This window comes from Mobula birostris, chromosome 27, assembly GCF_030028105.1.
Source record: "Mobula birostris isolate sMobBir1 chromosome 27, sMobBir1.hap1, whole genome shotgun sequence".
In the NCBI taxonomy this organism is placed as follows: Eukaryota; Metazoa; Chordata; class Chondrichthyes; order Myliobatiformes; family Myliobatidae; genus Mobula; species Mobula birostris.
Window position 1 is genome coordinate 25,881,153 of NC_092396.1, and position 17,665 is coordinate 25,898,817.

Here is a 17,665-nt window from a genome sequence, read left to right on the forward strand (position 1 = left end):
TGTTGCATTTTCACAGTGTGTCTCAAAGTACCTCATATGTATTAGTTTTTAATGCGAGTATTACGGCCTGTAAGTAAATACCACAGCTATTACAAGGAAATCAGTCCTGCATTGACAGCTTTGAGTATCAGACTAGAAGGATGTCCCTTTAGAACAGCGATGAGGAATTTCTTTAGCCAGAGGGTGTGAACCTGTGGAATTCATTGCTACAAATGGCTGTGGAGGGTATATTTAAAATGGAGGTTGATAGGTACTTAATTGGTAAGGGTGTCAAAGGTTATGGGAAGAAGGCTGCAGAATTTGAGAGGGAAAGTTAATTAGCCATGATCGAATGGCAGAACAGATTCGATGTGCCGAATGGCCTAATTCTACTCCTATGTCACATGTTTTGATCATGTCATTAGGGGAGCAACATTGGTCCAGACCCCAAGAGTATCTCAAGTACTCTGTGTGTTTAATGTTCTGCTGAATTACTAGAAGTTGCCAGGTCTCCTTATCAAACAGCTTGTCAAAATGATGTCATAATCTGGCAACCCAGTCCTACCTCCTGGTTTATCAAGAATAATCTACGTGCTCAAATCCTAGAAGTCCAATTGCTGTTATTACCATGACACAGGAGGTCGTGTTCCTGGTCTACAAGTCCAGGCATCTGGTTTGATCCTGACCTGAGCGGCCGTCTGAACGTCCTTTCCATTGACTGCATAGGTTTCCACTGGGTGCTCCAGTTTCCTCCCACAGTCCAAAGACACCCAAGTATTGGCTGCTACATCGTAGCCAACTGGCTACCATAAATTGCACCATATGCAGACTTGGAAAATGAGCAAAGGGGAAATGATGAAGAAGTGAGAGAGAATAAGTTGTGGGACAGGAGAAAGATGAGTGGAATTAGGACTGACAGCTTGTTCTGCTGGGAACTAGAATGGGCTGAAGTGCTAGTGTTCATTTATTTATTTATTGAGCTACAGCGTGGACTAGGCCCTTCGAGCTGCACCTACCATCAGCCTAGCCTAATCACAGGACAACTTACATGACCAATTAACCTAGTAACTGGTACGTCTTTGGACCTTGGGAGTAAACCAGAGCACCTGGAGAAAGCCCACACATTCCACAGGGAGGACGTACAGACTCCTTACAGATGACGTCAGAATTGAACTCCAAACTCCAATGCCCTGAGCTGTAACAGTATCGCGCTGACTGTGGCACCCATTCAGGACCAGGTTAATCAGCACGAGGTTCATCCCATTCAGGACCAGGTTAATCCCATTCAGGACCAGGTTAATCAGCACGAGGTTCATCCCATTTAGGACCAGGTTAATCAGCACAAGGTTAATCCTAAACAGGATTAGGTTAATCAGCATGAGGTTCATCCTATTCAGGACTAGGTTAATCAGCATGAGGCTTTGGGAAGATGCTCACCAGCCTCTCCTCAGACGCACTTCTCTTCTCGTTGTCCTGTTGACCACGAAGCTGCTCGATCTCTGACTCCATCTCCTTCAGTCGGCTCTCTAGCTGCTTCACATTCTGACACAAACACAAACACAAACATAGCTTTAGCTTTCTCTCAGCCAGCTGTATCCTGCAGTTAAGCAGAACACCAAGAAGTAGGGGCTAACATCAGGCTATTCAACGATCCAAATCATTCACCCTGCAGACAGTGCATTATCAACTCTCGCATAACATTTGGGATAGAAGTATTAGGCCATTCAGCCCCTCATTCCTGCTCCCCAATTCTGTAAAACCATCTTTTACCTTCGTATTTCCTACAACAACGCCATACCTCTCGTCTCCCTTATTATCCAAAGCCTTTAGTGTCTGTGCTGGTAGATACATTGCCGATTAACCTCCTGATGGGCAGTTCTGTGCAAAATCCTCTGAACATATGGTCCATCCATTGCCATATCTCCAGCCTTCAATCTAAGCCAGCTAGTTCCTTGTCCACTCCTAATCCACAACCAACATTGTCTCACTGCTATCCCTGACTTGTTCTAATCGCATGCTCTGAGTGTCCCTCCCCAGTCAGGACAGGATGGGAGTAGGAACAGTGCTGAGTTCCGAGTGACTGGCGTGACAGCCAAACACTCCCTCAGTCTCACCAGCTTCGCACCAGGTAGACGTGAGGCTGCAAAGACAAAAGAGCAGCGGGGATTTACCTCCGGTACGAGTTGTGCATTAAGATTTTGAGAGGTCTCAATGCCCAACATTGTTAGGATGAAATAAAAGCAAAAGAAGCTGAAACACTCAGCAATATCAAATAGCACCTGTGGAAAGAGAAACAGAATTAATCTTTCAGATCTTTCACCTTCTCCGCTACTGAAAGCTAACTGGTTTCTGTCTTTCCCATTTCTGAAGAAGGGTCTTTAACTCTGTTTCCTTTCCACAGAGGTGGCCTCACCTGCTGAGGGTTTGCAGCATTTTCTGCCCTAATTTCAGATCTATAGCTTCTTGATTTTCATTAAAATGAATGTTGTTGTGGGGATGAGGGGGAACCTCAGCAAGACACTTCCCTCTTACCATCTTCAAAGTATGTTTAAGACATCTGGATTTCAGAATGTAGGGAGGCCACTCATGCCTATACAGGACAGATCATTAGAGTATTTGTGTACTTTGTTATCTGCTGGAAGTACATGTCCTGCCCTTTGCAGATATCAAGGACCGAGTGTACACCATGCAATATGCCATCAGACCCACCAGTCCTAATTTCTGCAGCTTTGTAACTCATGAGGGGAACCGCAGATTAATCAGATCCTTTGCCTTCCTGCCCATCTAAAAAGCCTCATCCAATGTTCCAGTAGCGTTGTGTGTTTAATATTTCAGTAATATTGAATGGGGCCCGCTCGCGAGGTTCCATAACTGGCTGTTGTTCGGCACGCCAAAGGCTCGGCATAAGAGTCCGGCTCGAATTCAGAAGCCCAGGATCTCGGGGCTCTGGAGACCGGTGGATCAGGGATCAGTGTCACAACAGGAGACCCGTGTGTCGTCGGGGGAGTCGACATATCTGCTGTGTGCCTGGAGACCCGGGATCGTTGCGATCTTCAGGCACAGAGCTCGAAAAAAGTGACGTAACGGACTTTTAACAACATAAACCAGCAAGTTGTTTGTTATGTCCCCCCGCTTGCTGGGAAAATGGAGACACCTCTTTCTCCCTCATTAGAGAAAGAGAGAACCTGCGGTATGTCGAATACTGGGTGAGACGCGAAGTCTTTGGGGTAACTGCAAGTCTGTGTCTTTGCTATTGTTTTGCTCACACTTGAGTGCTCGGTGGCGGTGCTGATTTTTTTTTGCTCACTGGGGGGATTGTTGCTCGCTGCCGCTTATGCGGAGCTGGGAGGGGGGCTTTGGGGTTCTAACATTAAACTGTCGTCCATTCTTTGGGGAACTCCTCTGTTTTCGTGGATGGTTGCAAAGAAAAAGCATTTCAGGATGTATATTGTATATACTTCTCTGACACTAAATTGTATCTTTGAATATTGTAAAAATATACTTTGATTAAGCTTTATTCACTTAAATAATTCATTATGGGTTGTATGTAAAAATAAGTAAATTGCATACGTCATGACACTACCACGTGATACATGTTTGCCTTGATTACAACAAAGAACAAACTAAGATTCACGTTGCCTGTCTTTTTCTTTCAATTAATTTTATGTTTTGGAGTTACAAGACATAACGGGCGATGGGATATTTTTAGAACGAACCCGAGATGACTACCTATCTGTGGAAGTGCAGCGAGACGTTTGAGTTTTAAAAAAATCAGCGCGGCACGTGTTCTTCAGAACGGAATACACATTCAAGTTAGAAAGAAGAAAATGGAAGAATTCCCGTGTTCATAAACAGTGAGCATAATCATAAAAAAAGAGTGAAAATGGCTGGCTACACTGGAAAGATAAACATGTTTGATTGCTCATGTACACTGAGCTAATTGAACCGTATTTTGAAACAAGTTAAACTGCCAATGAGAAAAAAGTACCTGTTTTGCTGAGTGTATTGGGTTTTAAGGCATACAGTTAGTTTCAAAGTTTGATTACTCCAACCAAACCAGCCAAAATGAGCTTTGCTGATATCATGAAAGTAATGCAGAAACATTTAGAACTGAAACCATTGTTGATCACAGAATGCTTCAGGTTTCATAAGTAGAATCAAAAGGAAAGGGAGTCAATTTCAGTGTACATGGCTAAATTGAAGAAGTTGTCTGAACAGTCAGTTCAGTAATAGGTCTAATGATGCACTGAGAGGTCATTTACTTTGTGAATCTTACAAGAAAGCATTCAAAATCAGCTCCTAACTGAAGCATAAATTACATTTAAAAGAGCAGTTGATATAGCCATATCAATGGAAACAGTAGCCAGAGGCGCAATTGAGTTGCAGTCAGAAATGAAAGTGAGCGTGAACAAAATTGCAACGTCTCAACAGAAATCGGCCTGGCTGAACAAATTATGTTACCATTGTGGCAGAGGCTCATGTACAGCAGACCGATTCAAGTTTAAAGGTGAAACTTGCATAAAATGCAACAAAGTAGGATACATACAAAGTGAATGTTGGGCAGACAAATATAAAAGGATTGCACAGGGGAGGGATAAAGATAAAAGGTCAAGTTGCAGTTTCAAAAGGAGCACTAATCTACACACTGCTGATGAAAAATATGATAATAATGGGAGTGACACAGGATTGTGTAGCCTTGAGATTTACAATGAGAAAAAAAAAATGGACAAGCAATATGGCTTACACCAGAAGTGAATGACAAATTAATTAAAATGGAATTGGACACCGGCTCAGCTGTTTCAGTCATTCCACAAGATGAGCTTGAATGGCTGCCTGCAGATATAGAAGTAAGAACTTGTACTGGAGAAAAGATAACTCCTGTGGGAATGACATTTGTAACAGCGAAATACAGCAACCAACAAATCACACTGGGCTTGTATGTGGTAAAAAAAACCAGAAGGGCCAGTAATGTGGAGAAACGAGTAGCTGAGACTACGACTTGATTGGAGATCCATCCACCAACTGCATAACACATCCCCTGCAATAAAGTCAGCTGAAAGTGAATTAAGAAAAGCACTGATGATGCCACAACTGTCCCCATGCTGTACATCATGACCTGTTGCCCGACGGAGGGGAGAAAGGTGTTGGTGCCTCTAGTTGGAAAGCTTATTGGACCATGCTGCTCAGAGAAATCATGAAATTGATGAAAGCAATGATCTGACCATAACAATTTTTGTAGGCAACATATCTGAGAAAGATTCTGATACATTAATCAGGCAGTTACTTGCAAAATGTGGCCTGGTTTAAAGAGAGATCAAGGAGCTTCAGGGAAGTTGCAAGCATTCAGCTTTTATGAGTATAAAGAACCAGAATCTACTCTGCGTGCATTAAGGTCATTGCATGACCTTCAGGTGGGAGACAAGCTGAATGTAAAAGTTGATGCAAAGACCTGTGCCCGGCTGGATGAGTGGAAGGCCAGAAAGAGTCTTAATGGAGATACAAAAATGGTGGATTCGTCAGATAATGCTGTGGGTGAGGAAACCAAGAGGAGAGATCAGATTATAAAGGGAGCAAGATCAAGATGCACAAATGAGAAAGAGGAAAAAGGAAGGTGAAAAAGAAAGATAAGAAGTTGAAAAGGAGAATAGAGATAAAGAGAAAGAACATAGGCAAGAAAGAGAAAGGTGTGAAAGAGAGAGGGAAAGGGAGAAAGAAAAAAAGCAAGATAAAGAGGGAGAAAGAAGCCAGGACTGAGAGAAGCAAGGTCCCAGAGCTGTCGAACTACCTCCTGCAGTATCAGAGTCAACTCATACAACCACCATGGAGGAGGCCACAGAACCAGCGATTTTTTTTACAGCCACGAGTTTCATCTGCCAAGCTGAGTGATCTCCTTCGCCAGGAAAGACGTTAGCCCACAAGAGTAAGAAATCATCCACAGCGACAATAGGACAATTTAAAAATTGACTATGCTGTGGATGTCTGTATAGTAGTTTTATTATATAGTATACTGTGTATAGAGTTGAGGTGCAGTCTATATTAACATGAGATTTATAGCTAAGCAGGGAGAAATGTTGTGTATTTAATATTTCCATAGTGTTTGAGTGATATATGCGCTCCTCTCCTAAAGTAAAGTGTAAACTAAGACACTCATCTCTTGGACTCCCATCTTTTTCTTTCAATTAATTTTATGTTTTGGCGTTACAAAATATAACAGGTTGGATAAAATTCAGTTATTAGAAATAAGAAACACAAATATTTATCAATGCTCTTGAACTCTAAACTGTGTTAAAATGTTGCAGAGGAGAACTTGGCACGTGTGCCAGAAGCAGTCTGCGTTTTCAAAACTGATGGAAGAATTAGACACAGAACAGACTAAATAATCTCAACAACTCTAATGAGATTACATGGCACTTTCCTAGTTTCACTCACATGCCTCTGGGTCACCAGTTCCTTCTCTTTAGCCACCAGCTCCTCTTGGTGATTGTTGGCTTCTCTCATTCTTGAAAACTAAATAAAAAAATGAATGTAAGAGTCAATACAATGGAATTGAAAGGGATTTGATCAAAAAGGGTTGACATTATACAGAGAAGCAGACTCTGAACATGCAGGCCAGCACCAACGCACATTGGTTAACTCCCAGTGATTAAACCATCAGCCCATTGACTGGCTGAGGTCAAGCCTGTCTACACATGCAGCTTCCACTTTGCAATGAGAGAGCTGACCACAGCTGAACTATGGTTGTCCCCAGTGTCCCTGATTTGCACTATGTAGGAGTGTAATTGGACCATGCAACCCCAGTGACTCCGATGCCAATTCTAGTTGTCTTTTACCTTGATCTCATATGGGTTGTAATGTTGGTGACGCTCTCCCCCTTTACCTTGGCCGACATGTCTGCCAGTTGATTGCTCTTCTCTTGGATTATTTTCCTCAGTCCCTCTACCTCCACGTTTACCTGCAGCAGTTGGTGTTCCTTCGCTGTGACCTCGCGTTGCAAGCTGGTCACCAGTCCTGTCCAGATTAAGACCAAATTCATCAGATTAATTTAAGGCAAGGTTTTCCCACCCCCTCCGATACAGATTGATTGTCACTGGTCTGATGATTGTACCTGCTTATTACTGACTCGGTCCACTACCTTCAAGTCCTCTGAAGGACAGCAAAGCTAACTATTCCTCCCACTGGAATCTAGGCAATGTCAGCTGTACTCTTTTCCATAGATGCTGCCTAGCCTGCTGAGTTCCTCCAGCATTTTGTGTGGGTGCGTGAATTTCCAGCATCTACAAATTTTCTCTTGTTAGCAATTAATATTACCCTGTTTTCTAACTGCTCATTCAACTGGTGATAAGAGTTCAAGTCCAAAGCAAGCAGGGTGTTTTTTTTTAAAAAATCAGGTCACGATGATACCAATAGAGGCCGGTTGCAATTTTTATTCCGGGGAATAAACAGCAGTGGGGTCTCAACAGCAATGAAATGCATTAACGCTAACAATGAAAGTACAAGATGTGGCTCTCTGAATGCCCTGAAGGAGATAAGCTGATGTTTCACGTGACGCTGTGCATGACAGAGATTCATAGAAACATAGAAATGGTCCTATGGCCCATGATGTCTGCGTCAACCCCCATGATGCCAAACTAATCCCACTCTCCTGTGTGTGATCCATATTCCTCCATTCTCCGTGCATTCAGCTGTCTAAACAAAGGCAAAGGCAATGAAGCCTTTGTTTAGATTAGGGAAGGAAAGGTATGTCGCATCTGGAGTTTCTCCCGTTAGCGGACGATTTCCCTCCGCGCCTCTCTGACGTAGTGGGGAACCGCGTACGAGGCAAGTTACAGCAGTGGTTTGCCATTGCCTTCTGCCAGGTGAGTTTCCAAAGAGATCACCAGCTCGTAACCCAGCACGGATGGAAAGCGTGCTGGGAGCTGGCTGGATTCGAACTCGGGACCTTTCGCCCTGAAGTCCGACACTGATGCCACTACGCCACCAGCCGGGTCATTTAGATTAGATTAGGTGTTAAATCAGGGCTTTCTCAGGCAGAGATGGAGAAAAATCCATAGCACTATTTCAGAAGATCAGCTGTATAATATCCAGGAATCTGTACGATTACCATGCATTATCAATTGCTGTTTGTGGGACCGTGTTATCCAGCCTGTCAATCACTTGTTGTATTCCCTGCCCATTGCCGACAAGGTGTATTCCCCACTTGTCACTCATCTTCACCAGTCCTGATGAAGGGTCTCAGCCAGAAATGTCAACCGTTCATTTCCCTGACCTGCCTGACCTGCTGAGTTCCTCCACCATTTTGTGTGTGTTGCTATGTATTTCCAGCATCTGCAAAATCTCTGGTGTCGCCAGTATTTTTCCCGCTTGTATTTGGGTGATGCATTTACCTACAGGTGGACAACGCGCTCTCCTACCTGTGATAATGTTGTTGTCTTTCTTTAGCTGTTCGGCTTCCTTCTTGAGCTTAGCAATCTCCAGGTCCCTTTCCGTCAGAGAATGCCGCATTACCTCACTGGAGCCCTTCTGAAGCTTGGTAATCTTTAACAAGAGTGACAAAGAGGGATGGTCACCATCTGTCTTCCAAGTTCAACACACACCTTCACGCTATGCAGTTTGGAATCAGCACACAGACATCCGCGCAGCCGAGGAAGTAGCAGATGTGATTACTGGGCTCAGGATGGATATCAGCTCATGAAAATAACCTCATAATAAGTAGACCAGAGACCAATAAATCCAGTCAGGATAGCTGTTCATCCAGTGTTCACTTCAGACACCCAACTGCTCTATTTTCAGTTTGTGCATGTATCCATGTGGAGGGGAGGGGGAGGGGTGATGGTGAGGGGGTGAGGGCGAGGAGAGGGGTAGGGGGAATGGGGTGGGGTGAGGGGGAGGGGAGAGGGAAAGTAAGAATGAATATACAACTCTCTAACTCCATTCAGGAGGCTGCAAATGTGAATTATTAACATACTAACTGCCAATGAAGATAATGTAACAAAATACAAGGAGATTCTACAAATGAAAAATGAGGATTTAATTTTGTGACCTGCTCTAAACCTTTTCTATATGCTTATTCTGATCATTAAATTCCCGCTGCTGCCTGTAAGGAGTTTGTACGTTCTCCTCGTGACCGCATGGGTTTCCTCCGGGTGCTCCGGTTTCCTCCCACAGTACAAAGGCGTACCAGTGGTAGGTTAATTGGTCATTGTAAATTGCCCTGTGATTAGGCTAGGATTAAATCAGGGGATAGCTGGGTGGCAGAGCTCAAAGGGCCAGAATGGCCTATTCCACTTTATCTCAATCACTAAAATTATAAGGAAAAACATCGGCATATTGGTGCATCCAAAATCCGCTGCTCGAAGAATTGAATACAGTATCAAGGCAAGACCCTGGGTAACACTGCCCCCTGCTGCCCAGAATCATCAAAACACAAATTTGACAGGACTGCAACAAACTCAAATCTCATGAATTCACAATCAGTTTTACAACATAAACGACATACCTGATCTTTCAGCATCTCAATCTCCTCCTTCTTGGCTTTAATCTCACAGCCTAGTGTGACTATACGCTGTGTGATCTCTGACTCATCATTATTCGCTTCCGTCAATTGGTGCCTCAAGGCAGCAACCTCATCACGTAACGTGACAATGATGCCATCCTTGTGCTTGGACTTGCTTTCAAAAACAGCCAGCCGGCTGATCTCACCTTGCATTCCCAGGATTTGTTGCTCCTGCGTGATATGCATAAGAAAAAATTACCAATATATTGGACGCAAACACGAGGAAATCTGCAGATGCTGGAAATTCAAGCAACACACATCAAAGTTGCTGGTGAACGCAACAGGCCAGGCAGCATCTCTAGGAAGAGGTACAGTCAACGTTTCAGGCATTTCTGTCCGCCAGAGAAAGCAGGATCTCCCAGTAGCCACGCATTTTAATTCCACGTCCCATTCTCATTCTGATATGTCTATCTACGGCCTCCTCTACTGTAAAGATGAAGCCACACTCAGGTTGGAGGAACAACACCTGATATTCCGTCTGGGTAGCCTCCAACCTGATGGCATGAACATCGACTTCTCTAACTTCCGCTAGGCCCCACCTCCCCCTCGTACCCCATCTGTTACTTATTTTTATGCACACATTCTTTCTCTCACTCTCCTTTTTCTCCCTCTGTCCCTCTGAATATACCCCTTGCCCATCCTTTGGGTTCCCCCCCCTTTTCTTTCTTCCCGGACCTCCTGTCCCATGATCCTCTCATATCCCCTTTTGCCTATCACCTGTCCAGCTCTTGGCTCCATCCCTCCCCCTCCTGTCTTCTCCTATCATTTTGGATCTCCCCCTCCCCCTCCCACTTTCAAATCCCTTACTCACTCTTCCTTCAGTTAGTCCTGACGAAGGGTCTTGGCCCAAAATGTCGACTGTACCTCTTCCTAGAGATGCTGCCTGGCCTGCTGCGTTCACCAGTAACTTTGATGTGTGCTGCTTCAATATATTGGATTTTGTCAGGTCAAATTAAAGGGTGAATTGCGTGCAGGTACATAGTATTAGATTTGATTGGATTTGTGGTTGGCACAGACATGGTTGGCTGAAATTCCCGGTTATGTTCTAATTTGTAACCTAAAATAAAAGTTCAAAGTTTAAAGTGCATTTATCGTCAAAGTATGTGCACATGAAACAACCTTGAGATTCGTCTCTGAATAGGCAGCCCCGATACAAAGAAACCCGAAAGAAGCCATTAAAAAAAAGACAGTCAAGCACACAATTTGCAGAAAAAAGGGTAAAAAAAAACTAACCATGCAAACAATAACCACAAGCAAATAGCTTCTGAACTGAAGTCCTCAAAGGGAATCTGAGACCCATAGTTCAGCAACGAGCTGAGTATACGTCACAGAGTAGAGAGCTGAACCGGCCCATCCCTCGACTCAGGCCCTAACACCCTGACCTTTTCAATCTGGCCTGCCACCTAAATCATCATCCAGACATCGGGTTCAGTCACTTCAATACACTCTGAGGCCTGGACCCTGCTGCCTCGATTTGGCCTGTGCCTGACATCAAAAGTGCTGGTAGTACTCAGCAGATCAGGCTACATCTTGGGAGCAGGCACAGAGTTAATGCTATAGGAAAGGTAGACAAATCTCACCTTCTCGTGTAGGAGAAGTTCCAGGCTCTGAAAGGTAGAGATAGGAGGCCTGTTCTCCACAGACCGACCTGGAGTATTAGTCCAGGCCCCTGGAAGAAAGGGGGTGAACGCATCATTGTCAACACCATTTACAAGACTTGCACAAATTACTTCCACAACACCTCATGGGACGTCAGAAAAGGATAGGCACGGTGCTGAGCTTGAGAAAAGGGAGAATGGAAAGACTGCAGCAAAGACTGAGCTCCGGGTCACATTGGAAGGTTTGGAAAAGATTTATGAAAGTTGCCAGTTGGAAGGGAAAAGCTTCCAATCGGAGGAGCAAAGTGCTTGACAAATGGGCATCAATTGTAGAAGGAGAGGAAGGAGAGGAGGAGGGGTCCAGGTGCAGCAGAGTATAACTGACAGTGTTCAAGAAAGGTAGAGAGAAAGAGACATGAACAATTCCATTCAATGAGGACAATGCAATACAGTTATCATATATCTGTGATTCAATGATTCAAGCCCTCAGTCCATCACATACAACCTATAACCACACTGGTACAACTGCTCAATGCTGCCGCTCAGAGGATGGGATGTTACATTACAGCCCTGAGCTTCTGAGTCCTAAAGAATGGGGTCCATCTTAAACTGCTCCTCCCTCAATCAATATTAGTGAAGACGCTTTCATTCACCTCATTAAAGCTTGTGGATAAATAGGGAAATGCTACTATACGAAATGCTGTGACTATATTCATAGTGTTGTACCTAAATATATGTGAAGTCTTGGGTAATACCGAACAACAATCACCATGGTTGTGTAGTTATTGAGTCAAAGAAAAGTACAGCATAGAAACAGGCCCTGCAGCCCATTTTTGATCTAATACCAATAAATCTGAGAGATAAGCTGAAAAATTCTTATATACAGTGCCTATAAAAAGTATTCAACTCACTCCCCTTGGAAGTTTTCATGTTTTATTGCTGTATAACATTGAATCACAGTGGATTTAATTTGGCTTTTTTGACACCGATCAACAGAAAATGAACAAAGTGAAAACTGATCTCCACAAAGTGATCTCAATTAATTACAAATATAAAACACAAAATAATTGTTTGCATAATTATTCGCCCCTTCAAGTCAGTATTTAGTAGATGTATCTTTGGCAGCAATTATAACCTTGAGTCTGTGTGGTTACGTCGCTATCAGCTTTCCTCATCTGGACACTGCAATTTTTCCCCATTCTTCTTTTCAAAGCTGCTCAAGCTCTATCAGTTTGCGTGGGGATTATGAGTGACCAGCCCTTAAGTCCAGCCACAAATTCTCAATTGGATTGAGATCTGGACTCTTCTGGCAAACTCTAGTCAAGATTTCATTTGAGTTTTTTTTTCAACAATGGCTCTCTCTTTGCCACTCTCCCATAAAACTGTGACTGGTGAAGCACCCAGGGAACAGTTGTTGTATGCACTGTCTCTCCCATGTCAGTCACTGAAGCTTGTAGCTCCTCCAGAGTTGTCGTAAGTCTCTTGGTGGCCTCGCTCACTAGTCCCCTTCTTGCACGGTCACTCAGATTTTGAGGGCAGCCTGCTCTAGGCAGATTTACAGTTGTGCCATATTCTTTACATTTCTTGATGATTGACTTAACTGTATTCCAAGGGATACTCAGTGACTTGGAAATTTTCTTGTATCCATGTCCCAACTGGTGCTTTTTAATAACCTTTTCGTGGAGCTGCTTGGAGTGTTCTTTTGTCTTCATGGTGTCGTTTTTGCCGGGATACTAACTCACTAGCAGTTGAACCTTCTAGATACAGGTGTATTTTTACTACAATTAACTGAAGCACCTTGGCTGCACACAGGTCTCCAAAAACAGATCTCAATTTAACTAATTATGTGACTTCCAAAACCAATTGGCAGCACCAGTGATGATTTTGTGTGTCAAATTAAAGGGGGGAGGTGAAAATACTAAACCCAGTCAATTATTTTGTGTTTTATATTTGTAATTAATTTCGATCACTTTGCAGAGATCTGTTTTCACTTTGACATGAAAAGGTCTTTTTCTGTTGATCAGTGTCAAAAAAGCCAAACTAAATCCATTGTGATTCAATGTTGTAAAACAATAAAACATGAAAGCTCCCGGGGGTGGGGGGGAATACTTTTTATAGGCACTGTATTTACAATTAATAATACTTTTTAAATGACTTTTATGAATCCTCTTAAGTTGTTCTGCCTATTTCTTTTAATGAAGCACAGCGTTACAGTAAAGACAAATCCAACCGTTGTTCTGCCACAGAGAGAATCCACAAATGTGAGGTGAGTGGGTGACCGAACCAACTGTGGTGGGGTACAGTGGCTGCTTGAAGGACAGAGGACTGTGTTCTTGTGGACAGAGCACCTCCTGCTCAACTACGGGGCTATTTTTACATCTGTTTTATTTCTGCTCGCAATTAGCTGACGGAGACAAACATTTATTTATCACGTGAACATTGAAGTATTCAGAGAGATGTGTGTGGTGCACCTGACCCTTCATTTACTGCCCTTTACCTCTATCTCCCCTCATCTCTGTCCCTAAACCCATACCTGTCCCCTAACCCGCACCCCCCCCCCCCCCCCGTGCTGCCTCCAAAAACCATAACTATAAACCTAGAAAAAGAGCTGTCTGTGCAATTGTCTTTGGTGGACATCAGAACTCGGCACCATCTTGACTGGAACCACAGCTGATGTCCCTGTCAACTGAAAGCACTTCCACTACAAACTGAGGAAGAGATCCTGTAGAATCCACCTCATTGAGAAATAGCCTAGATCATGAAAACCCCCTTATAACTGCTTGAAAAAAAAAAGTTTGCAAATCTGGACAATTTTTGGTATCATCCCATGAATGCTCAGTTTGTGCTAATTATGTGAGCAGATGGACCATTTGCACAGTCCTCATCTCAACAGAAGCTTGACAGCCCTTTTCGATAATTTGAGCGATTACAGTAATATTTCTGGAACAGACCAGAGATGAGGTGTTACCACGGCCAAACTCTGTCCCTGCAAGGCTCACCCTGCGGCAAGTGTAACACCTGCTCTCTCCCGAGCCCTCGGGACTAGTTGTAGCCCATGACCTAGCTCGTTTGAAAAGTGTGACCAGCACCGAGCCCCGAGCTTAGGGCTGTCGACACGATGTGATTGCACGAGCCCGCATGTTTGTTTTCCGTTAGCAGTACCTCGCGTGACGGCAGGGGCGTTGCCGCTGCTGTCAGTGCAGTAGGTGGTAGCCACCCGCCTGGTGCCCGCACTCGCCGCCCGCTTTCTCAGGGGCGGGCGGGGAACAGCTGAACTCCCTCCTTGGACCAACCCACCAGGGGCACTTGCAGAACTCAGGGTGGAGAGCGTTGGGAGCTGGGAAGTGGTGGCAGGGGTAGAGTAAGACCTGGCATCCTCGATGAGCTGGAGGTGACCAGGCCATGCTGAACGTTGACTCACAGGCGGACACAGCACCTGAGTGGAGAAATGGAAGCAAAATGACTGGAATTGTAAACATTTGGTCAGATCAACGCGGAACACCGGCACCTTTATCAGTTTGTTTTCCTGCCTTGTCTCAACACGTCCAAGCAACATCAAACAGCAATTCACAATATTTTCAAATACTGAGCACTGAAAGCAAAAGAGTAGGATGTAAGTTGGTAATTTTTATTTCTTATTGTAACGTGAGGTAATTTTGTATGTCTTGCACCATACTGGGCCACTGTCACGCGGGCGGTTGGCTTAGTAGCCGGTCGAAAGCCGCTTCCGCCATGTCGGTCATTGATTGGCCTGTTCAAAGGATGCAGCTCCTCCCATTGGTTGTCTTGCACGCCACGGCAACGCTTCCAGGGGCGCCTTGGGGGTACAGGAGAGATTTGGTCTCTTTCCACTGCCTCCAGGGCCTGTTTCAGGCTGAAGTTGCGACCAGCACTGAAGGATCACTGGGAAAGAGCATATTGACAACCAACCCCTGCGTTTGCTTACCTAGTACTCGACTGCAGCATGCATAGTCCTTCAGTTCTATAACTTGGGGAGATTTAATAAATTAAAGGGTGACTGAATGTTCAGTATTATAGTTTTGTGGAGTTTAGATGCGCACTTCTTCAGCTAGAGGCCCGGTTTAGTGTCTCACTGTTCACTTATAAATAAATAGTTAATGTGCCCATTCGCAATCTGCTTCTTCTGTTTCACTCACTGGACCCTCAAATCTGCCTCCACGTCACAGCCAGAAAACAAATTTCACAACATACGTCAGCGGTAGTAAACTCGATTCTGATAACGGTGCCCTTGTTGGGACATAGCTGGAGAACAAATTAAGCCATTATCTTCTGCCCTGCCTGCAATGTGTTATTACGCTATTACACAAAACATAGTAATATACCGAAGGCAGGGCAGAAGGTAGTCATGGTTCTCTGACCCTTGTACAGGAGCTGACTAAATTTCAGGAGTCTCAGAGAAGATGTTACAGGATTATTGAAGAATAGGGGGAACAAAGACATTCAGGTTCAATCATAAGTCCCTGAAAAGGCAGGATCAAGTTGCTTCAAAAGCCAATGGGATTTTGAAATTGTCAATTTTGCTCATTGAGTATCAGGGAAAAGCAATAATAATGCTGTACACTTTGGCCACAGTTACAGCATTATATGTTGTTAACACAAAGATAGGGACAGGAAATCACAGTTAAGAAGAGAAACGATATACTGGGACTATCCCTGCATAATGGTGACTGACAGACGATGTAAATAATCTTTTGTATAATTGCTAATAGATAAGAGAATATGAATAAAGAAAGATTTTTCTCTGGCTATGGATGAGGATAAGGGGCAATTAATATTGTAACTAAGAGAGGGAGGACAAAGATTGGAAGGAATTGCTTTGCGCAGAGGATGGAGTAGTCTGAAACAAAAGTTATTCTTCTACAGAAAGAAAAGGATCAGGAGCAGTAAGTGACGGTGTCAGAGCCCTACTGAAGGTTGGGAGGGAGAGGGAGAGAGGGGGAGTGGGAGAGAGGGGCTGGGAGAGGGAAAGGGGAGAGAAGGGGGAGGGGCAAGTGGAGAGGGGGAGAGGGGGAAGGGGGAGAGAGAGGGGGAGAGGGGGGAGAGGGGGGAGAGGGGGGAGGGGGATAGAAAGGAGCAGCTTTAGATAAGGCCAGTCTTTTTCAGTGCAGTAAGTGTTGGTGTCAGAGGCCTAAACTCAGCAGCAAATAAAAGGAAGGTAGAGTCAAGCGGAGGAGATATGGGCAGAAAAATGGCAGATGGAGTTTAACCCAGATAAATGTGAGGTATTGCACCTTGGTAGGATAAATGCAAGGAGACAGTACACTATTCAGGGCAAGATCCTTAACAGTGTTGCCGAGCAGAGAGATCTTGGGATCCAAGTTCATAGCAACTTGAAAGTGGTTAGACACAGGTCAACAGGGTGGTTAAGAAGGCTATGGAATGCTTGCTTTTATAAGTCAAGGCAATGAATTCAAAGGCAAGAGGTTATGTTGCAACTTTATAGAACTCTGGCGAGGCCACATCTGGAGAATTGCATACAGTTCTGGTCACCCCACTCTAGGAAGGATGTTGAGGCTTTGGAGAGAGTGCAGGAGAGGTTCACCAGGATGCTCCCTGGTTTAGAATGCAGGTGCTATCATGAGAGAGAGGCTGGACAAACTTGGGCTGTTTTCTCTGGAGCCGCAGAGGCTCAGGCAGAGATCAGACAGAGGTTTATAAGATTATGAGAGGCATAGATAGACAAGGAGCACCTTTCTTCCCAGGGTAGAAATGTCTAACACCAGAGGGCATGCATTGAAGGCGAGAGGGGATAGGATCAAAGGGGATGTGAGGGGTAAGTTTTTTACTCAGAGAGTGATGGATGCCCGGAATGCCTGGTGTGGTGGTAGAGGCAAATACATTAGAGGTCTTTAACAGCCACTTAAATAGACACATGAAAATGAGGAAGATGGAGGGATATGGACATTGAGTAGGTAGGAGGGATTAGTTTTTGGGTTTTTAAAAATTTACTTTTTAGGTGGTTCGGCACAAAATTGTGTGCCGAAAGGCCTGTGTTCCTGTGCTATAAAGTTCTATGTTCCAAATGGGTGTGTCAGGACAGTGTAATCAGATTTAATTGAATAAATAGTCTCCATAGACACAGTGGCTTGCATGGCTATAACCTTTATGGTTCCATGATAAGCTAAGTTGGACCAAAGAAGAAGCTTTGCCTGTTATTACATCGTAGACCCACTGGCTGCATGAATGGACAGCCTCCAATGATCAATTCCACAAGTGTATCTCACCCCGGTCAGTGGGAGCAATGACCATATGGTCTCTTACCTGACTGTCAAAGGAAAGGAGCATGAGTGGACCACCTGGTCCTGAAAGTCTACCTTGCCATGCAACATGATCACGGACAATCTGTCCCAGGACTCAGCTCCTCTTTTCTTCCAGTTCCTTGTAGCCCTGAATTATCTACATCTACCTTAAGTAACTCCTAATGAACCAGACTCCACAACTGTCTGGGAGAATTACTGATCATTTTCAAAATTGAAACAGTTTGATAAAGGCTACGCATTAACCCCTGGATTTT

At 44.2% G+C, this 17,665-nt stretch overlaps 1 protein-coding gene across 5 annotated transcripts in view; it reads right to left on the reverse strand.

The window, feature by feature from the left end:
* Positions 1 to 17,665, reverse strand: part of LOC140188792 (forkhead-associated domain-containing protein 1-like) — a 149,224-nt gene that overhangs the window by 120,751 nt on the left and 10,808 nt on the right. For all 5 annotated transcript variants that reach the window (XM_072245436.1, XM_072245438.1, XM_072245439.1 and 2 more), the window contains 7 exons: positions 14,293 to 14,566; positions 11,113 to 11,201; positions 9,476 to 9,703; positions 8,391 to 8,514; positions 6,857 to 6,987; positions 6,409 to 6,486; positions 1,417 to 1,521 (listed from right to left, as the gene is read on the reverse strand). In XM_072245436.1, the coding sequence (XP_072101537.1) occupies positions 1,417 to 1,521; positions 6,409 to 6,486; positions 6,857 to 6,987; positions 8,391 to 8,514; positions 9,476 to 9,703; positions 11,113 to 11,201; positions 14,293 to 14,566 (1,029 nt within the window). The remainder of the gene's footprint in view (positions 1 to 1,416; positions 1,522 to 6,408; positions 6,487 to 6,856; positions 6,988 to 8,390; positions 8,515 to 9,475; positions 9,704 to 11,112; positions 11,202 to 14,292; positions 14,567 to 17,665) is intronic.